Below are 23,677 nucleotides of genomic sequence, written 5' to 3'. Positions count from 1 at the left end.
CCAGTATTAAGACCTAGTAATGTTTAGTTGACCTGTTATACGTTCGGAAAATAATAAAATATAACGACTAATACCGTAATGTCGAATTCTTTTGAGTTTTTTGGATAGAGTTTTTTAATCTTATCAAGGAGTCTCGGTTCATAAATTTTTTTTCTAAATATTTGTCGTTTTGTGTTAGTTGTAAACTTTTACAGGTAATTACGTGAGTCATGAACCAACCCTTAGGAAACGTGCCTAATGACGTAGTTACGCCGCACCGTACCTCCGGTTGTCGGACCACCGTAACGACTCAACAATACCTACGGGCCTACGAAGTTATCGCCGGAGAATTCGAGTAAATCGTAACAACCAGACACAGAAAGTCGAGAAGGAAGTGTTATGGGGTGTATAAGAGATACCCCAAGTCCAGTCCCCTTAAACGTCCGGTTAGCTCCTGTATTACGGTACCAGTCATGTGGTCAATGACCACCAAAACCGTGACACCCGTCCACGGTCTAGTACGACATTTTACCTTAAGGAGTAGAGGTATCTCGAAAAGTTCGTCTGCCTTCGTACATCACGAGATTTTAGACGAACCATGTGTCGACGTAAAATGAGACTGACTTGGGGGTATCCTCTTATACACCCCATAACACTTCTTCTTCGACTTTCTGTGTGGTCTGGGTCTTGTTTTACGATTACCTGATTTCCGGCGATAACTTTCCGTAGGACCCGTAAGGTATTGTGAGTCGTTACGGTGTCCGACTACGGAGGTACGGTGCGGCGTAACTACCCCCGCACGTCATTGGCAACGTTTTCCAGGGTTTGGTTCCATGACTCACGTAATTACCTGTAAAAAGTTTACAACTAACACAAACGACAATATTTAGCAAAAAAAACATGAACCAGACTCCTTGATAAGATTAAAAAACTCTATCCTAAAACTCAACAAGAATTCGACATACGCGGATAGTCGTTATAAATTTTAATTAAATATTTTCCGAAGTTATAAAGTCAACTAAACATTCTTGGTCTATACATACTGTAAAAAACAAAAAATTAACGTAATGTCTTTTATTTCTTGAAATAGTGTATAAGATTAAAATAGAACCTGTCAGGAATAATAAATTAAATTCATTTATTATAGTTTTATTAATTTATGGTTATTCATTCCACTTTGTTTATAAAACCTAAAGCAGTCGAAGCTTGTTCGATAATTGTATATATTTATCATATTTATGTTTATTTAATCTGATTTTATTTAATCTGTTTATACACGTCACCGTGAACAGTAAGTTGGATCGTTTCGTATATTAGCAAAGAAGTAATATACAACAAAATGCATTAACACCGTCCGCGTTATTAGCATTAACGCTAAAGTTATATTCTAATTCAAACGTGTCGGGATGACCTCCACAACTTCCGTGACCCTCTTTAGCATACTTCTACGATACTGGAGTGTCTGGGGGTCGGACAGAGGTACCACCCCTCTCCCTGGAGAACGTCGTACCATCTACTGCCGCAAGATAAGGTTGAGCTACCGTCAGCGAGGGGGGGGGGCGGGAGAGGGGGGGGGGGGGGGGGGGCGAAGGACGGGGCGCGGGGGGAGGGGGGGGGGGGGGGGGGGGAGGAGGAGGAGGGGGGGGGGACCGACCATCCCGTTTTGACTGGGGTACACTACCACAACATATCAGCATCCACGCATCGAAAATTCCGAACAGACTTTCTAACCGTAAATGTCGAAAGATATAGAATTACACTCCATCAACAATCTCTAATAAGACCCCACCGACTTGTCATTAATTCATAGTATTTATGTACACAACCGGGTCGTCTAGCAACCAAAGGAGACCTATAACATCGATAAGGTTAATTATCAGAGTAACGAAACAACAGTTACAACTACGACGACTCCACTCACCGACTGAAGACCACCGGATGATATTCCTTATTCAGTACTGCCAAACACAAATAAAAGGATTAAACTCTTGTGTCTTACACCAGTTTAAACGTAGTTCTCGATTCCCTCCTACGAACTAATCCGAAACCCACAAGTCTAGTATAATTACAGAACAAATGAGGGCATTGGGACGAGTCCCTCGAGTTGTGACTTAGACATCGGAGAAACGTGACACGAACATGGAAATATGTCCCTTTCTTCATCGTTCGGAGACAAGTGCGTGTCCATTACATTACAGTAGACAAGTCACACAGTCTGTCTCGAGTATAGTGTAACACAGTGACTAACGTTGGTAGGAAACTTCACGCTCGCTGGTGTGTCAACACCCCCAAGTGGTAGATTTAACAGTGTAGTTACTATACTCAGATTACCGAAGATCAGGAGTAGTTTTTAATTGCATTACAGAAAATAAAGAACTTTATCACAATATTCTAATTTTCTGAGACAGTCCTGTATATTTACATTTAAATAAATAATATCAAAATAATAAATACCAATAAGTAAGGTGAACAAATATTTTGGAGCGCACTTCAACAAGCTATTAAACATATATAAATATGATAAATACAAATAAATTAGACTAAAATAAATTAGATCAAATATGTTGCAGTGCACTGTCACAACCTAGCAAAGCAAAATAATCGTTTCTTTCGATTATGTTGTTTTCGTAATTGTGGCAGGCCAAAATCGTAATTGCGATTCAAATAAGATTAATTGCACAGCCCTACTGGATGGTGTTGAAGGCACTGGAGAAATCAAAGAACATGATCCTCACAGAGCCCCCAGCCTTCTCCAGGTGGGAGAGGGACCTCTGCAGCAGGTAGATGACGGCGTCATCCAACTCGATGGCAGGCTGGTAGGCAAACTGACCCCATTGATGGTTTATAGCCTAGCGTTAGCCTTTTACTTCTGAAGATTGCATTTACACTTCAAAAATCATAAAGTGATATTTAGAGATTATTCTGCTGAACATAACATATAAGTATCATAAACATGTGTTTGCCACAGATCTTGTTTTCCCTGATATTGTACTATCCAATTAATTTATCCCATTGCTTTTTGTCAAGGGAGCCCTAGTGATGCTGACTTCTGGGTTGGCCTACAAAAATAAGTCATGACGTTTGTTGTTTTATTTTCCTAATTTAAACACAAATGTGGTCAAATTTCCATCAAGAGCTAAATGCTAGATTAGCTTTGGTTTCAGTCATATTATCTGTTACTCCCTAACCCTGCTCAGGACTCAACACTTGAATCTGTAGCCTCTTGTGCACGTGCTTGACTTTATACATGTGAAAGAAGTAGCAACCTTCTGCTCACGCACAGGGTAATGAATGTCACTGTCAGTGTGTCAGAGAGCTCATACACCATGTGTCACTGAGGCAACCATCCTTTGAGTCACACACACAGTGGGTCACACAAATGTCACACAATGGAATGAGTCAAGGCTTCCTAGTCTCATCCAAACACGCTCTGATTATATGTTCATACTAATATGTAATCAAACCACATAATAGGATCTCTTTGTAACTGAGCCACAACACGTCAATAGTAGGCCCCAGAGATGGGAAGTCACTAAGTACATTTACTCAAGTGTTGTGCTTAACTTCAATTTTGAGGTACTTGTACTGTACTTGAGTATTTTCATTTTATGCTACGTTGTACTTCTACTCCACTACAATTCAGAGGTAGATTGTGTACTTACTTAGTTTCTTTGCAGATTTGGATTAATGATAACAAATATAAGTATTGAATCAGACTTTAGTTCCACCTGGAGTAAATTCACAAGCTACCCTGCAGTATACAAAGTCATTCAAACTAGCTGCACCTTTACCATCTTTGATAACACTTTAATGATCAATCATTATAAAACATATCATATATATTATTCTGAAAAGGAACAATCTGCACAATGACTACTTTTACTTTGGGTACTTTTACTTGAGTAACATTTTGAATACAGGACTGTTACTTGAATTTCTGCACATTGGTGTAAATAAGTACAAGATCTGAGTATACTTCTCCCACCTTTGGTAGATCAAATAAATTACAAGTAGCTCAACATTTTACAGTACCACCATTGGTAATATAGCTGTAACATAAAAACACTTCCCTTTTCATTTTCAATTTAAACACAAGCCTTGTTTTCATGTTGGGCATAAGGACATCTGCGACCCGCTCTATCGAAATCAGTCGGAAGTCGCAACGGCTCATTTCAAAATAAACGTGGATTTGCATAAAAAAAATAGTTTTTCGGGGTTCGGGTGTTATGTTTGATTTTAAATAAACAAAGTCTTAGCTTTCAGAATATGAAACTTTTATTTCCAAAATCACACGATAAATACATGCTTGAAGCTTGTAAAGGGAAGATGACAGGCACCTCTCACTCGCCACTCTGCTGTTCCTCAGCGCTGCTTCCCCTCCCTCCCTGAAATTATGAATGTAAGCGTATAGTAATCATAGATAACACGGCAGGGTCGGTTACAGTTTGTTTTCATCTGATTTAAAATAAACAAAGTCTTGGCATTCAGAATATTAAACTTGTTTTGGAAAATTCAGATGATAAATACAACTTTGAAGCTTGTAACGGCATAATTAAGCGGAGAACGGAGTAGCTTAACGTCACAGCAGGCATAACAACAGCCGGTGTTTCTCGTGAGGGTTTTCCCCAGGAAACAAACACAATACACACAAACGCAAAGATACACACACACACACGCGAGCTTCCCCCAGACCAGTAATCCAAACCAAAATATGTTTTCCTCGATGGACACAATAGTGTATACAACTAAAAATGTGTCTTCGGGTCAATGCGACTGATTTCGATAGAGCAGGTCACATCTGAGGTCATATTTTAGTATAATGTGAAGTTAGCAGCTGTAATGTTTTTGAGATACTTTTTTTCTTTTTATTCTAATTTCATCTAATATTTCAATCGATTCACTACTCATCTGCTTTGACATCTTCTTGGGTGATTGGGAGCAACAATTAATTAATTAAAAAAAGTATTTGTACATCTATTTGTATTTTTAAACTGGAAGACAACCAACAGCAATTAGCAATCTGGCACGGTTACCGATTTAAACAACAAAATATTGTAAATTCAAAACTAGTCTGCTTTCAATGCTTTAAAAACATGTTTCTATTTCAGAAATGAACCTACTTACACCGCTAAGCTTAACACAGCTGAGGTTTCGCGTGATTATGTTTTAGTAGTCTTTACTTTACTTGTTTAGGATCCACTTCTCTTTATGACACATTAATGCTTTGGACATTTAGAAGTGGGGAGTTTAATGATGTATTTTATGCTGTACAACAACATGTGAAAGTTGTGAAAGACCTTCTTTCAGGCATCTAAACAAAAAGTATTCCATAAAACCATTGACTTCTACATATGGAAGCCAATTTCCACCACAGAAAATAAAAAAAATATCTGTTAAGTCATAATTATGACTTACTATCTCATGATTATGACTTGAGATAGTAAGTCGAAGCAATGAGACAGTAAGTCATAATAAAGAGATAGTAGGTCATGATAATGACTTAAGGGATACATTTTTTTTTTTTTGTGGCGCGAATGGGCTTCCATATACAGAGAAGGGAACATAATCCTGCCAAAACGCTAAATCATTTCCAGGTTTGCAACTAATTTCTGCAGCACTCTGTTGGTGTAAAACTAATTCCAGCATTAAGTTGTAACTGCCAGATCCCAGCGGCTCAGTTTGAACTGTGCTGCTGCTGCAGTGTTAAATAGAGACGGAGCTCCAGCCTGAGGTTAGAGACACAAAGAACACATGATGTGAAGTAACCACAGGCGGTTGGCCCACCAGTGCAGACCCACCACAGAGATTCACAAATCTCCATTTTGACCTACTTTGTAAGCTTATTTACAAGTTTATACAGTTTTATGAAGAAAGATCAACGGACCGTTTTTTAAAGTGAAGATTAAAAACCTACTGTAGAAATAGGCTAATACAGGGATTTCATGGTTTCATGTGAACCTTTCCTATCCATCAGGATTGTCATGTTTCAGTGGTATATTTATATAAATACCAATGCTTTCTTAATGCAAGATAACAGTGGTAAAAGTTGGACTTTAGGACTTTGGCTTGTCTTTTTATTTATGAGTATGCCTCCAATAGCTTATGGCCAAGTGGCCAATTTCTGTATGTGGATGAAACCTGGGCTCCGATTTTTCTCCCCATTGTATCTAAACCTCTCTGTTATCTGCTCCTTCATTTCCCTGGAACCTTCCTAACCTTTGGTTCACCCGCCTGTCCACCACAGGAGAACGCGCAAAACCTAATTGTGGTCGTTTTCTAGCCAGGCTACCGTTGCTCGGTTTTGGTTCACTTGGGCACGGTGGGATCAGAAACTGCACATTTAGTATTAGAGCATTTTTACAGCTGTCCCTGTCACCATGCACTAAAGCTGCCTTCACATGATACGCGATAGATGTTATAGATGTCATCTGATTTGTTGAAAGGTCGACAGCAAACAAGGTCAAAGTTGTAATAATTTTACCTTTTGAGCGCATCGCTAAAAGACAATTTCAAGCGGTGCCGAACGCAGAGGGTAGCTCTGTCCCCTAGTCTGCTGGTACCCCCCTCTCCACAGAAACATTGCTGTATTGAGCAGTATACGGGATTTTGACACACAATGCTACGAGCAAGTTTCAATATATGCTTATTTGGTATAGATTAAACCATCCAATATTATATTTAAGTAACTAAAACCAGTGTGAGTGTGTTAACAAAAATGTAATTGGCAGCAATACAGCTAAGACCTTTTTTTTCTCAGAACTAAAACAATGATTTAAGATCCATCTATGGTCAGATAAAAAAAACAAAAAATTGATTTAATCCTCTTCTATAGTTCTTGGTTTATCTCCATCTATATTCTGTAACTTTATCCATGTCTTCCTTTCCTCTGCAGTTCAATGGGAGTCCCACACTGAGCATCTTCACTTTGAAAGGAACATAAGAAAAAGAAACACTTCACTCACCAAAGAGCGACTTCCTTATCTTATCTTATTTTTCCTCTCTCTTTCTCTCTCCGCAGCTCAGCCTATTACATCCAAGCTTGATGCGAATTGGTGGGCGTACAAGGACGTGGTGCAGGGCAGCTTTGTTCCAGGTAATAGACCATCTGCAACCTCATCCATTAGTCATATGAATTGTCTATGTGATCATTTTATGGCTTGTTTATTCTGTAGAAAAGCCATCTTTTGCACAGCGGTCTTTCCTGGGAGAGGGATCTTTCCTTAGTTGCTCTCCCAGGCATTTCTTCTATTTTAATCCAAATAAATGAGGGTTTATCCTTCTCCGCCGCAAAGGTCTAAAAACAGAGGCTGTTGTCTGCTGTACGGACTGTAACAACCCTGCATGCACATTTGTGATGTTGGGCTGTATAATATTTGGTTTATTGATATACAACATGGTGTCATAAGTACTGCACTTAACGTGGACCTATCATGCTATATTTGAATAATATAGTGTTGGGCCATACCTACTGTATATAAAACATGTCTGCAAAGTTTTTTTTTCAAAATACCAAACAGATCATGCATTTTAGCCATGCCTCATTTCGCTCTATTTGCTCTTTTTTAGCCCTGTTTTTGCAAGGGCTGAATCTGAGAAGTCTTCTTCGCTGGTTTTGTGGCAGACTACAGCGCCACCTACAGGCCTGGCATATGTACTACAGCGTCTCCAGTGCTTTCAAACTGCAATGGCCGTGGCTGTCTCCTCCTGATAGGTGGAGAGATGCCCATATAGGCGGAGCTCCTCGTTCCTGACGTCATAGAAGTGTTCAAATCTGGATCAGTTTGTATCAGATCCGTTGCAGCCCCATTTTTAGAGATTTGGGTATTGAGGAAAAGAGAGAGGGTTGTGTTTTCTGACACTTGGTGAGTTCCCTGACACACCGGGGACACATATTCATGTATAAAAGACGTACAAAAGTGCATTTTGCATGATAAGTCACCTCTAAGGACACATTTGAGGTACCTGTTCTTAACCCGACCCANTGTGTAAGCCTGGATATAACTGTGTGTGTGTGTGTGTGTGTGTGTGTGTGTGTGTGTGTGTGTGTGTGTGTGTGTGTGTGTTTACCTCTCTGTGTGTGCTGGCTGGCAGCACAGGAAGCGTCTCGTCCACTGTTGCTAGCAGAGTCCTGAGGGCCAGACCCACCTCCTACACAGAGACATATTTTCTCATCAGTCTTCAGTTAATGTTAATCCGTTGACTATGGACCTTTAACGTTTGTCTAAACCCACTAAAATGAGGAGGTGGGGTGATTGGTATCTTTGACACATTTCTTCTAAGTTAATAGAGTGCCAGTGTTTCACAGATTGTTGCACACTGTCAAAGTGGACAGTTGTATTGATCCTACCTTGACCATTGGGACGTACTCCTCGGGGGCGGCAGGCTGGATCCTGTTGGACATCTCAATCACAGCTTTAACCAACCCCGTCACGTTCTCATACACTTTGTCGTTAGAACGGTCCAAGTTGGCGGTGGGGGGCGGGCTGATCTCCTGAGGCTGCAACTGGAGCCATGGGAAGACATGACAATGAGCAACGAAAAATGGAAATGTGACACCTTTGAAAATGTTATTAAAGTTAAATTAAAATGTTCAAAAGGTCTAATTCTCCCCCTTTCTTGTGGTTGTCCTATCAGTGTTGATGTTAATTTGAAGACATAGATCCATCAGAGTGCTATGTTGAGCAGGAAAGCTGATTTCAAGATGAAAACGAACATCTTTTTCATCTCTGCATGAATACCAAACTACGACGGGACACTTTGGCCTTCTCCGTCAATAAAGCATATGCTGAGAAATGTACTGCTCTACTTGACTACATTTACCATCGACACTGATTGGAAATCCACACAGAATTAGCAGTTTTCCTTCTTTTATTTCTACCAGGTTTAACATAGGTGACTGTAGTTATACAGACACAACACTAGGGGGCAGTATGTGACTAGATTTGATCACACAAATAATATTAGGTTTGTGTGTCTGTGACTGTTATTTCTTACTACATGCGTTTCTACATAAATACTAAACACTTTCTACGACTATGTTAGAGGATGTTAGCACAGTGGGATGGCAGGACAGACAGTTTTATAGTGACTCAATGTTCAACCTGCATTAAGTGATATTTAAAATCAAATGATCTTCTAGTGTAATGTGATGTTCTGTATACCTGCTGAATCTGTAACGATTTTATGGTTGACACAAATCAAATGGTGTGTCTCTTTTTGTCGTTCGGTCCCCTGGTGGTACAAATCCCTTAATGCAGGTTTATTTAATGTTCACAAAACTACTCAGTTGATTTGATTTAGTTTAAGCTGAGGCCATTAGAGAGGGGACGTAATTAAAGCAAGGCTAAAGTGATTTGTAGGCCACCACATTAATGAGGAAAGCTCAGAGGAAATGAATCTCTAGAGAGCTTTATTTCAATAAGAATCGCCTTAAGCTACAATTTAGTTTCTGTGCATTTAATGTTGGCTTCTGTAATGGAAAACTTTAGTATATCAGGAAAAAGATCAATTAATCCCTCAGCTTCTCCTGGGAAAATCACAGGGACAAACAAATAATAATGCAGAACTATATAACAAGTTAATTCAACTTTATACTCATTTATTTTATTATTATTATTTTATTTATTCTATACTATCTAAAGACTATGTTAAGATGCAATGGGAGACACGGTCATCAGTTTACAGTGCTTCTATCGATCACTACGAGGACTCATTTGTTTGATTTTTCTTTACCAGGGCTTTTTGTCATAAAACATTAGCTATGACCACAACGAGCCTAAAACCAGCTGTTTAAGTTTGGAATAATATGGATCAGAGTAAAGCTGGAAATACCCACGCTTTAGAGCCTAAAAACTGGATTTCTGCATGAAATATTGCTGAAGGAGATTCACAATTTATGTACGAAGTGTAATTTGTTGTGCCTCTGGTAAAGAAAAAAAAATCAGAAAGCTTAATAAAGCTTCTCCACACATGATACTAATGGTAACTAATAGCTAACTACTTCCATGACAGACAAACACAAAGATCAGCTTACCCTCCACGGCTAGGGGGAGGAGATAAGGGGAGGTGAGGGTGGGGGGTGACAGGGAGGAGATTGGAGAGGTGTGCAGCAGGTTGTGATAGGAGGGGGAAGAGGTGATGGATGAATGATGGATGCAGAGTGACAGGTCAGAAACGGGAAACAAACAGAAGGAAGGCATGGATGTTAATGAGAGAAAGGGGGGAGAACAAAATAAAAGGGGAGAAAAGAGGGACAGCACATTAGGCCAAAGCAAACCACAGGCAAGGCGTAGCATGGCACCGCATGCAACCCATAAGCAAAATGACACATTGTGAAGAAGTTAACTCAAAAGCAATATGCTAGAATAGGAAATAAGAGCAAAGTGAAGGAATTGTATTTTTATAAATGATCTTAATTAGCCTCATCTTATCGTTTTCAAACTGGGGAATACATTTTCTCTTTGTCCATAGCTGACGTGTTTTATATATCCATACCTTGACCCCCTCGTTGTAGCTGTCCACGGGGCACAGACTGGACAGGTTGGTCAGGTGAGCAGGAGCTCCAGGGCGGGGGGGCTTCTTAGGAGGAGCCACATGTTCTGAAACAGAGAGGTGTGTTAGTGTTACACACATGTGGGATGAAGTGATGCATGTAAACAAGTACTCTGCTGGTGTGAGTAGTGGAAATGATGTCATATAAATGAACGGTTTTGAGCATGGATGATTAGAAAGTTAAATGTGGGCCTATTTGTATCTCTATTTTAATGTGTTTTGTAACAAATAAATAATGACGTTTTTTAAATGACAATAGGATTCAAGAAGCTTTCATAATGCTGACAGGTAAAACAAAAACTACAATTTAATTTAAAAGCACTTGTGTTTTCCATTCAATGCTACATTAAACTTTTAATATTAAACATAAATAAAGTGATCTGTTTTTGAAATAGAGATGAAGGAAGGTTGAGCTAATTTCATAAATCACTTAAATACTCCTTTAGTATATTAGCCGCAGGAAATTAGAACTCTAAAGAACGCACTTCAGTTCCATATCTGGTTTTACTGTTGATACTGCAAGACATTTTGTTAGTAACATTTCTGAACCATTACTTGATTGATGGCCATTTAGTTTTGAATTGACTACAGAGTGTTATCACTTCTTTTGAATCAGCATGTCAGCATGCTCATCCTCTCACCTGGTTTCCCTATAGGCTGGTAGATATGTTGGCTTCCACCCTGTGCAGAGACAAAAACACACAGGTAAGCTTTACATTGTCTTTAATCATTAAACGAGAGACCGGTGTTCAGAGAATTAGCCTGCAGAAAAAGTTAATATTTTAAGATTTCACAAGTTATGGCATATTAACACTTTACAGTTGCAACATATATAGTGTGAAGATGATAAGGTAATTGCTGGGAATGCCTTTTAAGAAAGTATATTCCCAATTTACAGTGAAATGGGACTGAGCAGTGCCTCAGGCTTCAAAGTTCCCATGAGTCCTCTGTGGTCATGTGGTTGGGGTGTAGGCAGTACCCTCTGTGGCAGAAATACTTTCTGTCCCAGCCTCTGTTCCCTCAGTCTGTCTGAATGAATACATTCCCTCTGTCTCCCTCTTACACAATTACATTCTTTAACTTTCACAACTTCCATTACATTACATGTTTCTTGTTAGACGCTTTTATCCAAAGCAAATTACACACTCAATACTGTGGACAATCACCCCAGGAGCAATTTGGGGTGAAGTGTCTCAGGGACACAACGACATGCTGACTGCAGTGGGGTTTGAACCTGTGAGCCCCTGATCCGAACACCAACACATAACCCACTGTGCCACACACCATACAAACTGACACTCTTTTCCTCCTCCCATTCTATGCTCCTTTCCCATTTTGGTTCCCTTATTTTAAAGTAGTGAGCCACCGATTCCAAATGTATAAATAAAACAGAGACTGACCGGTTGCAGAATGCCGTCCTCTCTTTCGATGCTTCCTCTGCTGTTTCTGGATTCTGCCTTCTGGAAGGAAGTCACAAAAATACAAAAACACATAACTAAGCATGTGTTTTGGAGCAAATGTTCATTACTGTGAAAGTTGATCCCTGAGAGAAAATTAAGTAAAAATAAATGAATTAACATATTTCAAATGGTACTCCTGTCTACTTTTTAAAGGCAAGGCACGTGTATTTCTATAGAGCCTTTCAACACAAGGCAATTCAAAGTGCTTTACAAAAATGAAAGACATTAAGAGCATTAAGAAAGATATTATAAAAGAATCACTGTAACCAAAAGCATTGAGCAATTACAAACACTATCCGTAAACAATGTGACAGCCACCTGCAGAAAACAGAAATAGAAAGTCCATGCAAAGCTTCATCCGTTCATCCTTTCCTAAACAAATACCACTTTTCAAAAGAAAATACATTAATAATAAGCCAGCGAAATGATTTTGCAGATTTTAAATGTGCGCAATGACTAAGTTACAGACACATAACTAGGTTGCTTTCCATCTATACATCATCATCATCATCATCATCAGCAGCAGCAGCAGACGACGACCCTGACAACGTCAACAAAAAGTTACATTTGCACCACTAAAATTCCAGCATGACTCCAACTCTCTTTCTGTTTCAGTACCGTTTTGGTGAAGCACGCCTTGAAGAGATGCATCCTGGGAGAATAGAGGCTGAAGTAGACAGAAGGAGGAGAGCAGAGAGTGGAGGCCATTGAAAGAATGGCAGAGATAGGGGCAGAAAGTATGAGAGAGAGAGATAGATGCAAGTTAAGAGAAACTTAAGAGGTGGAAAGAGAAAGACGCAGGAGAGAAGTCATGAAGGGAAGGGCAGAGACACGGAGAGAGAGAGAGGAAAGTAAGGACGTGGAAGATGAGACTGAGAGAAACATTTAGTCAGAGGAGAATGGAGGGAGAGGGAAAGACAGAGAAGAAGTTTTTCCAGAGGAGGAAAAGCTCCACTGAGCCACAGAGAAAAGATCCAACCTCTCTTCTCCGTTTCTCTCCCTCCCACTTTTTCCATCTCGCTCTGTTTCTCTCCCTCTCTCTCTCTCCGATGGGCTCCTTGTTCAATCCACCCTCTCCACGGCTCTTGCCAATCCCACTTCCTTTCTCCCTCCTCCTGTCCTACACTCCTTCCTCCTCACAAACTTCCATCTCTTTCTTCTCAGGCTTTACTTTCCTTCTCTTAGTCATTTCTGTTTTCAACCTCTTTTATTCTCCTGTTGATCCACTTTTAAGTTTAGCACAAAGTAAGCGAGCATATTTGACCAACAACTTCAGAACTTCAGACAGTAGTGGTGGAAGAACTTGGTTGTTACTTAACAAATACACAACTAACAGTTTATTTGATGTTATATTAAAAGTGAAGAAACTAGCTTTTATGCCATTATACCAGTTTTACAGATGCCTTATACAGATATTTACATTTCTCTTTTTGTCTGTAAACTCTTCCTAGTGTTTTCAGTTGACAATGATTCCTACAAATACAATCAGAGATTTCCATTCTGAGAGTTCATTAACCACTCTGCCTTTTATAAATAATATTAAACGTTAAAAAGTCGGATTACATTTAAGCAGACTTTCACCACACTCACTTTGTTGTTTTTGTGAACTGACCGTACAACGGCCTTCCATTGGTGCTGCATCAGGGAGAGTGGAATTATTTCCAGGCAGCGGTTGCACCTTAGTCCCTCTGCCATGTATCAAGTGACAGGAGAGTGTTTGAAACCTTGTCCTTCTACTGATGATTGATACTTTAAGCTTGCTCTCACTTGTTAATTTCCAGGAGGGTGCAAGGTCTGTAAAACTGTGTGGGATGTGGGGAGCATTGAGGTCTGCTTTGTGTATCCCTGCATTAAATCAGTCTTACCAAAGGTTGTAACAGGTAGGTGCAAAGAAGAACTGGTGCATTTATGGAATATAAAAAAAGAAATGATATCCAGAGATTTCCAAATAAAAAAAAAAATATATCAGCCATTCAGTCTGCCAGGTCTGTAAAGAGGAAACATCTCTCCATCCGTCATCACTCATCGCTGATTTTCTCTCTTTCACCTCTCCTACACCTGGCTCAAAAATGAAAACTGCAATTCAAGGCAAGAGTAACATCTGACCTGACTAAGGGGAAAAATATTTGTTTTGCAAAAGTAATGATTTGGCTCTTTTTGGGGATGCTTCAGTGTCTGGTGAGATAAATCAAGCACAGCAGCCAGCTTAAACATCTGTAAAGGACATTCTGGAGCTCATCTGGCAAAACAAAATATAAATTAGTTTACTAAAGTGGAAAAAGCCTCCCACAGGGTTGGACCCAACTAAATATTTATTTATGTAAAAATGATTACTTGGTGAGTGCAAAATATTATGATGACCCAGAAAGAGAGCGACCTGGTTGAGAACAATTGGAACTTTCCTTTAAGAGTCAATCTGTTTCTCAGGAATATACCAAAGGGAAAAACTGAAAACTGTGACTTGTATAAATACAATTACCATAACCATGAAGCTCTCCTCCTGCTCCAGCCACCGCTGGTCGTCCTCCATCTGCTGCTGCTGCATCATCAGCCTCTCCTCCATCATAGCATGGCCCACACATCCACCCTCCTGCAGGAAACATGGGTTCTTAAATGTTAACAGTTCCATTTTTTGGAATAATTTATTTAAATATTTAGACGAAGATTCAAGAGAAAAACTAGGATATACTACTGCTACATTTCATCAGAAGAAAATAACATGCATTCAATGAAAGTTGAGAATGAGGTTATTTCAGTTGTTTAGGTTTATTTATTTAATCAAATAAGTTCTTTAATGTGTTTTCTAACAAAGCTACATGCAGCTGGCAATAATGTGCTTAACAGACAGCACTTTCAGTGACTGATATGTGACAGGTAATACAATTGAATCAAAATCTGATCTCACCACTCAATGGTCAAATATAATATATGTGACTGAGAGGGCATACCTCCATGTTGGGGCTCCACAGTGCAGTGTGCTCAGGTCTGTGTTGACTCCAGGAGTCAGAGGGAGGGTAGCTGCCTCCGACACCCCCATGGGCGGATGGCTGCAGAGGAACAGAAAGAGTTTAAAACATAGTTAATAACGGTGGGAAGAATCTGCAGAGGGGAGAAAAAAAGAAGCAAAAACTCCTTTTACATATTTGATGACATAGGACCAGATTCTGAACAATTCTTAGTACGAGTTCATCATAATATTTCGAAAAATTGCAGTTCTGTTTTGTCAATGTTCAAATGTAAGACTAATTACATACAGCAGATTTGAGGGTGAACCCACATTTCCCAAAAACAAGAATACTAATCCCAAAATGTTCAGATGCTCTCAGTCTGGTGTTCAACACATGCTCCCAAAATGTACAGATGTTGGACGTGTGATATGATGAAGTCTGACATGCAGTTAAAATTATACACCCCTTATATGGACGACAGAGAGAGAGAGAGAGCGGCTTAGATTGTGTGTGTGTGTGTGTGTGTGTGTGTGTGTGTGTGTGTGTGTGTGTGTGTGTGTGTGTGTGTGTGTGTGTGTGTGTGTGTGTGTGTGTGCGTGTCTTGTAGCACAGGAAATGCCTGCTGTCGGCTCAGTTTATGAGGAGAGGAATAACTGCACTGAAAGTCTCACATTTCTCTTTCTGACTTTGACACATGCAGCTGGCTTTCCAACACAGTCTGTCCTCTGAGTTAACTCAGACTAAATACTGCGTTGGCCTTCATTGTGAAGATATTGCTCAACCAAAACATCGCTTAAGCCCAAATAAAAAGTTGATTTATAGAACCTGTTGAAAGATGGTCCAATGTTGAGTATGCAAATGTGTGGTATGTTTTGAAGATGTGTGACTGAGGCAAACAACATTCCTAGAGTTTTGACTTAATACTCCTTATTACGTTTTTGTTGTGTTGACTGCCACAATGCCCACCCTCTATCAGTGACATTTGAATGGTCTGAACACAAGATATAGGAATAAAATATTCAACAACAATCAGGAGGAATTGACAGTATATAATGAATGTTTGGAGTTCTCTTGCAACAGAACTACAACTGGGAAAATATGTACAGTTTAACTAAATTCAAATAGTTTTGATTCTACTACAAAATATAAGAAAGTCTTAAATGAAAGTTGAAGTCTCAGAAAATCATCGGTAAACTCTGAGATATTATTTCAGAAAAAAGGATGCTCAGCACAGCTTGCACTGCAAAGCAAGAAGCTATTCACAGAACACAAAACCAACACAAACATTTAAGGATCTTAAGTTAATGCTGATAGGATCAGCACATTTCACTTGGATAATATATTTGTATGGGCTGAGTTTACAGTCACTACTACTAACATATATATTTGTCCTGAACAAATATTTTGTTATCTATTCCTGCTACTGTATATCTTTTTTAAATGTCAGTTTTTTTCTGAATGGTATACAGTTTGTTTGTTTGTTTGTTTGTTCTTATAGCTTCCCGTAAGCCTGAATTCTTCCTCTCTCCCTGCACACTGCCACCTAAAACCTCCACAAATGTGAGAGGAAAACACCGCTGCAGCCACAGCGGTTTAGAGGGAACAGAAGAGCAGTTTTCCCTCTACAGGAACTGTGTTTTTGTGCATGTTTTCTGTTTTCTGTACCGAGAAGTGGTTAAGTTGGGGGCCGGAGAAGAAACCCTCACTGGAGCGAGGACTGGGGTATCCAGGTCTGCTGGGCTGCAGACAGAGAGATAACAGTTTGTGTTCATCAGACAAACAAAACACATCTACTGAAATACGAATAAGAAGACACAATCAGAGAGAAATAGAAAGAGATCATTCAGCCTTACCTTAGGCGGTGCTTCATCCGACCCGCCAGAGTCCCAGGACACGGTGATCTGTCTCCTCATCTCCATCCGAAGTCTCTCCTCTTGCTGCATCTTCTCCTCCTCCAGTATGGTGCTATAAAACAACACTTATCTTATTAAGTGGTCTACTTCTTGATATAAATAGGCAACACAGTCATTAGAAAATCTCTCACTACATGAAATCAATTCTTCAGGTTTTGGGAAAAATCATAAACCCTTTAAATTATTTTCTTCAACATCACCAAGGACACAAGACGATAGAGGTCAATGTGATTTTTTTTAATGGTAAATAGACAAAGTATCACAATTGTTTCTTTATGAACACAAATTACTGTAAAATGTTTTCATCAAACTAACAAAACTGTGGTTCTATCTGTAAATATAATACAATAACATTTTGGGATGCTGAAATGTACTGCCTATTTCTGATGGATTTGAATAAAAGCATAATACTTGGGAGAATTTAAAAGACAAAAACAGGCTAGGTATGCTGGACCATGCAGGTGGCTTACAGACTAATATATTAATACAGGTATAATGGCCTTTCAAGCATTTTACACAAATGATAACATACAAACACTCTAAAGCACACACTGACGAAGACGTGTAATTACTTGAGTTGTGTTTTGAGTTCGGTGAATCGCGGTCGCTTGCTGGGATCATACGACCAACATTTGGTCATCAAACTGTAGAAGGTGGGCGGGCACTGAGGAGGCATGGCCAACCGCTCGCCATTCTCTATCCTGCCAATCACGTCATTGTTCTTCACGCCCTGGAAAGGCTTGATGCCGTACATCAAAATTTCCCACATACACACACCTACAGAGAGACAGAGAATCAAACATTACAAACTCACATATGCTGTACTGTTACTTTACTGTTAAGCAACAGTAACTCACAAAATACACATATCAATGATCAGAACTCACCAAACATCCAGACGTCGCTTGCAGAGGTGAATCTTCTGAAGTTGATCGATTCAGGAGCCATCCATTTGATTGGAAGTTTACCTTTAGAAGCTGAGATAAATACATCAACTGATTTAAAAAAAATAGACAGCAGAATTATTGTTGTGTTACCTATAAAATACAAACCAATCATTACATTTATCATTTGGTTGCTGGTTGGAAGTTTACCTTTAGAAGCTGAGATAAAGACATAAACAGATTTCTTTTAAATAAATGGCAGAATTAATATTGTATTAGCTATATAATACAAACCACTCATTACATTTATAATTTGGTTGCTGGTTAATTTTGCAATCAATCAGAGGGTTAGAGACTAGATGACAGACGGCAATGTTGTCATAACAGTTGAGATAAACTGCAGTATCCTGATTTAACCTGTTGGTGGTGGTAAAGTACTGGAAACTAGAAAAGTGTGTCACATTCACAAAAGTTGAACTCTCACAGAGACAACAACATGTTCTTTAGGTCTGCACAGCTCAAACGAGTAGCATGATAAATAACATGTTTTAAAACAGGGGTGTCAAACTCAATCATTGCGGACCACATTCGCATTATGGTTGCACTCAAAGGGCCGGTTGTAACTTTAAGACTATATAAAAATACATATATAAATATTTAATATATATAAAATAATGTATTATATTACATTATTGCCTCTGCATTGGATTATTTTCGGATAGGGTAATAACTTCATAATTAACTACGTCTGAAAGCAGAAGTCTAGGGCAAATAATTGCAAGTCTCTTCAGTAAGAATGTCACAAAATGATTTAAAAAGAAAAGTCAAATTCCGAGAAAAAAGTCAAATTTCAGATGCATTGTGGGACATGTAGTTTATGGGCAACGTGCTTCTGTAAAGTAGCATGTAACCGTATAATAAACATATCATATTTTTTGCAAGCTCTTGTGGGGCCACATAAAATGAAGTCGCGGGCCGGATTTGGCCCCCGGGCCTTGAGTTTGACACCCCTGTTTTAAAACATTCTTCTGTAATACAACATATTATAAAGCTGTGTTTAAGTTACCTTTGTAGTAAGAGCTGTCCTCCATGTATCGCGAAAGGCCGAAGTCTCCGAGCATCACACAGTCCACTGAAGAGACCAACACGTTGCGAGCGGCGATGTCCCTGTAAGTCAGTATAGGCTGCTATTAGACCTGAAACATATGTGTCCTCTTCTAGATGCAACAATATCAATTTGCCACTCTATATTTTCTACCGAGTGCACTTGGGTTCTTTCTGTCATGTAAAAATGTAGGCAGCATACATGAAAAGCATACGACAAAAAAAAAAAAGTGTGTTCGTAACAAGCCACAAGAACTTATCCCACATTTTTATTTTAAGAAATCATAAAAAATAAAAACTATTGACACCGTCCTGGTTAATTATTTGTATTTTCTGTTTTGCTATTATAAGAATCCAGTAAATGCAATCATAAACTTAAAGCTATTCTTGACTTTATGTATGTTGTGCATGCGTGTGTTTGAGGTGTGTACCTGTGGACAAAGCGTTTGCTCTCCAGATATGCGAGCGCTGTGCTGAGCTGGAAGGCGAACAGAATGAGAGTGGCCAAATCCAAATTGTACTTTCTAACCTGTAGAAACGAACGTAACTGCAGACACAGAGAACGACGGACAGAAAAAAATCTTGGTGTTAAGATCAAGGAACTGTTTTATTTATAGAGGATAGCAGATATTACTTAGTCCATATGTGAGGACGTTATCTTTAGCCATACCTCTCCGAGAGTGCAGAGCTCCATGATGATCCACACAGGGTTTTCTGTGATCACTCCGATCAGCTTGACGATGTTAGGGTGGTCAAACTGACGCATTGTCACTACAAAGAAAACGCACACATTAACACACTCAGAATGTGATCAATGAATCATGGTTTGCTTGTGATTAAACAGCGTGGTCTTACATGCTTCTTGTAGGAACTTTTCTCTGACGCTGTCTGATGTGCAGTTCTTACAGGTCTTTATGGCGACAGCTAGATCTGGATGATCCTGCAGAACACACATTTCAAGTCACAAGTTAGCATACATGTATTATAAATTGAAAGTCACAATATCACAAACATTAAATATCATAGAAAGTGAACTAATGTTTAATACAATAAAAACATAGAAAACTCTTAACCCAGGTAAAAGAAAAAGTTGCTTACAATTAACTTGAAATGATTACGTTTGACAAAATGCGTAACTGAACAACAAGTAATGTGTTCTTTGTTACAGTGCAGACATAAGAAAACACTTTCTAAATGTAAAATGGCTTGTTATAGCTTTATAATTGAGTAACTACCAGCCGTTTATCCCCTTTACCTTACAACTTACTGCATCTATGCTTATTGCGCACCTTTTATTCGACCTACGTACAGTAAATCATGAGTGTGTGTGTGTACTTCCACGTACCGGGCTGTTATAGACTCCTTGGTGTACATCTCCAAACTGACCCTCTCCTATGCAGCGACCCAACTCTATCCTGTCCCTCTGGATCTCATAATCCCGCGCTGAGAGCGAGAGGAGAAGAGAGGAAAAGAGTTAAATGTATATATTTACTTAATTTTTTATACACTGGAAAGGCCCGTAACATTTGACATGCTTTACTCTGCCAACTTGGATGGGGTTTACCAGGACAGGACAATCTGACAGGACAATTTGGAACTTATCAGGTCATCGTTTGTAACCACAGAAAAGTAAGTTAAGGCCGTCAAATCCTTGTCATTGTAAACCAAATCCAATGGCAAACAGATTTGTAGAATATTAACAATATACAAAAATACATTTGACCCAGGATTTTATTCCCTTCGTACCTCTAAATAGACAAAGTTTGACATAACATGCACGCTAACACTCAACAATTACTAAGACACCATCATACAGTAAACACATTAACAGGCTAAATATAAAGTTCATAAAAACCGCTTTACATGCACACCGTTATCATTTCAGTTTCATTACTGGATATTAAAAGCCTTGAGTGGACTCTGCATGTAAACATCAAGAGCACATTTCTACCACAGTTTGCAAAGCTGAGACGTACGTCTGGATCTTTTGAGCTACTGATACAAACTGAGGAACATGATCTGAAGTGCATTAGATACGGTCTGCATCCTAGTAACCTTTTCATATTCACAAAGCATGTCCAAAAGGGGAAAAAAACGGTTTTGTTCCACCTGATATGCACATGCTTTGACATTTATGAGCTATCAGTGTTTCCGCCTTGTTGAAAAGGTCATGATGCATTTCTACAGAGGTGTGTTCAAATGGACTGAATATTGAGCTCAAGAGGTTTACACAGGACACTGACCCTCAGGAACTCATCCTCATCTGTGGGGCTAAACAAAGTCCGGCTATTTGACTCCACCAACAGATAAATAAAACAGCCAAACAAAACACATTCCATTATAAGAATGAAATGTGCTTCAACCCATAGTAAAGTTAATTTAAGGAAACCTAATACTTGATCAAACACAAAAGATAATAAATCCTGATAAAGAATAAAAATGAAATTAACCAAACATGATGGTGAAATTAGGAACCAAACCCAATAAACAACACGTGTGAGATGTTCAGCTCCAGAGGAGACTTCTTAATTAAACTATTTGTGAAGAAACATCTTGCATTGTTTATGGATTGGCCCTCCCTTTCATTTTCCTCACAAGATCCCTATGCACTCTCTTCCAAAACGGCCAAGATGATTCTCAATCTGGAATCTAGGTAACTAAAGTCTTTATAATTTTTTCTTTGCCATCGACTAATTAGTGAAAAAAGAAACTTGCAACGCTGGTTAACAAAAGAGCCCCACATTATCAAGTGTTTGTTAAATCATGTTAAATGACATGGGATTATTCGGTTTAAATGTCAAACTATCCTTGCTTGGTACAAAGTGCCCGGCCAAATAAAACTATGAAACTAAATGTTAAAAAGGCATTTTTGTTAGGACAGGATCCAGAGAGACAAGGAGTATTAGCTTCAACTACTCCATAGCTGGACTGGTGTGGCGATTGGAGAAAGAGGAAGAAAAAGAGATGAAGAGTGGAGAGAGAGCAGACGGCCCGCTTTAAGATTGAAAAAAGCTCAAAAGCACACACACACCACACACACACACACAACACACACACACACCACACAACCACACACCACACAACACACAGCACAAACACACACACACACCACACACACACACACACACACACACACACCCACACACCCACACCACACACCCACACACACACACACACACACACACACACACACACACACACACACACACTTGTGGTATTCCGCTCTTTACATGAGTTAGTGAATAAGTGAATTAAAGCTCGCTGCATAGTCATTCCTGTAATGCAGTTTCATATGACACATTAAGCAGACAGTATGACATGTACACATACGAACTCAGGCAGGAGTCTGAAAATAAGTCCGGAGAAAGTCTATTAAGAGGAAGTCGCAGAAAGACGTAGACCAAAAATAAGCAAAGCAAGCGACAAAGAAATAAAGCCAGAAAGATAGAAAAAGACTGTGGGAGGAAAGGAGAACACAGTCCATTTTCAAAAGTTGGCCACGCAATTAAATACATGAGTACTTTTAACCGGCCCAAGCATCCACAGTAAATGTATTGGAACAGAAGGCTAAAACCACTGCTACTTACAGAGCTACAGCCAAGGCTTTTTACTAACATTTGAATGAATTGGACAGATGCAGTTTTGAGTTATAGCCTCTCTGACCGGCAGCTGGTGTCTCTGCTGTTTGTTTTAAGACACTGAAACGGGCTTGAATTCGATACACCGCTACCTAAGTAAACGTGGTTTCATGCAACTTCTCTGATGTTCCCTGTCTGAGTGTGTTTCTTGGAACAGATTCACACCACACTCGGCGTATCAGATATCAGAACAAAATGGATGTTTATTTGAGAACGCATTTGACAGAAGAATAACAAAAAACTGTTAATACAGAGTTTGCTTGCTGCAGCGCAACAGAAGCTCATTGTCTTGAGTAGAAATGTCTTGTAGATGTTAGGCAAAAAAGAAGATTGAAAATATTACTTACTGGAGGGCATGGTGTATGTGTCTTCTTCATCAACTATCTCAGCATAGTCATCAGTCTCTGTAACGTGATACACATGAACCGTTAAAAGAGAATAATACAAGTCTGAAATGACACAAGTTCATACACAAGAACAATTGGAGAATCATGCACGTGTCGCGGAGTTTACCGTGCGTCCGCTATGGTGTGAAGGGTGACCGATACACACACAAACACATGTGCAGTGAAAAAAAAAAAGAAAGCACAATAAAACTAAAAGCATGAAGCAAACTCAGGGTTTCGGCAACTCCTGCGCAAAGCAGCACTCACGTAGCTTCTCTTTCTCTCTCTGCACACATACACTTGGCGGTGTGTGTCAGCTGAGCATGTGTTGTGCATATCTGTCTGTGTGAGAGCAGCTGGGGAGTCACAGTGGTGGTGGAGGAGTGAAGGGAAATAAAAACAGAAGAGCTGAGACAGATAGTAGAGAGATACGTGGAAAATATAGATAAAACAGAAAAGAGAAACCAGGAGAAATAATACTAGAGAGAGTGAGAGAGAGAAATAGTAGCTGTCATGTAAGCAGATGGTAACGTTTAGGATCGAATCTGTGCAGAATCCGACAGATAGACAGAGAGAGAGAAAGGGGGAGAGTTGAGAGCCAGCGGGAAAAAGAGAGGGAAAGATGGACTGAGTGTATGCTAACCAGATGGTGGTGTTTAAAATAAAATCAGTGTGCAGACTCAGCTGTTGGAAACACATCTGTCGTCCTGAACGCTACCTACCCTCACAGCTCGGCTCAGGATTTATCAGGCTCTCGGGAAACATCTCCATACATTTATTAAAAATCCCTTTGTAAAGCTTGTGGCTGATTTGA

At 39.4% G+C, this 23,677-nt stretch overlaps 1 protein-coding gene across 1 annotated transcript in view; it reads right to left on the bottom strand.

Annotated features, from left to right (window-relative positions):
- LOC104942825 (focal adhesion kinase 1-like) overlaps positions 1–23,677 on the bottom strand; it is a 64,341-nt gene that overhangs the window by 17,766 nt on the left and 22,898 nt on the right. Inside the window, exons 15-32 of the mRNA XM_010768129.1 lie at positions 22,825–22,881; positions 20,185–20,282; positions 19,695–19,779; positions 19,510–19,610; positions 19,271–19,386; positions 18,802–18,902; positions 17,739–17,828; positions 17,424–17,628; positions 16,792–16,903; positions 16,604–16,678; positions 14,939–15,037; positions 14,470–14,580; positions 11,931–11,990; positions 11,172–11,211; positions 10,474–10,577; positions 10,013–10,021; positions 8,327–8,482; positions 8,047–8,127 (exon numbers count right to left, since the gene is read on the bottom strand). Of these exons, the coding sequence (XP_010766431.1) occupies positions 8,047–8,127; positions 8,327–8,482; positions 10,013–10,021; positions 10,474–10,577; positions 11,172–11,211; positions 11,931–11,990; positions 14,470–14,580; positions 14,939–15,037; positions 16,604–16,678; positions 16,792–16,903; positions 17,424–17,628; positions 17,739–17,828; positions 18,802–18,902; positions 19,271–19,386; positions 19,510–19,610; positions 19,695–19,779; positions 20,185–20,282; positions 22,825–22,881 (1,700 nt within the window). The remainder of the gene's footprint in view (positions 1–8,046; positions 8,128–8,326; positions 8,483–10,012; positions 10,022–10,473; positions 10,578–11,171; positions 11,212–11,930; positions 11,991–14,469; positions 14,581–14,938; positions 15,038–16,603; positions 16,679–16,791; positions 16,904–17,423; positions 17,629–17,738; positions 17,829–18,801; positions 18,903–19,270; positions 19,387–19,509; positions 19,611–19,694; positions 19,780–20,184; positions 20,283–22,824; positions 22,882–23,677) is intronic.

This window comes from Notothenia coriiceps, unplaced genomic scaffold (assembly GCF_000735185.1).
Source record: "Notothenia coriiceps isolate Sejong01 unplaced genomic scaffold, NC01 NC01_scaffold00000339, whole genome shotgun sequence".
NCBI lineage: Eukaryota > Metazoa > Chordata > Actinopteri > Perciformes > Nototheniidae > Notothenia > Notothenia coriiceps.
Note: the sequence above shows the minus strand (reverse complement) of the source record. Positions and strands in the feature narration are given on the sequence as shown.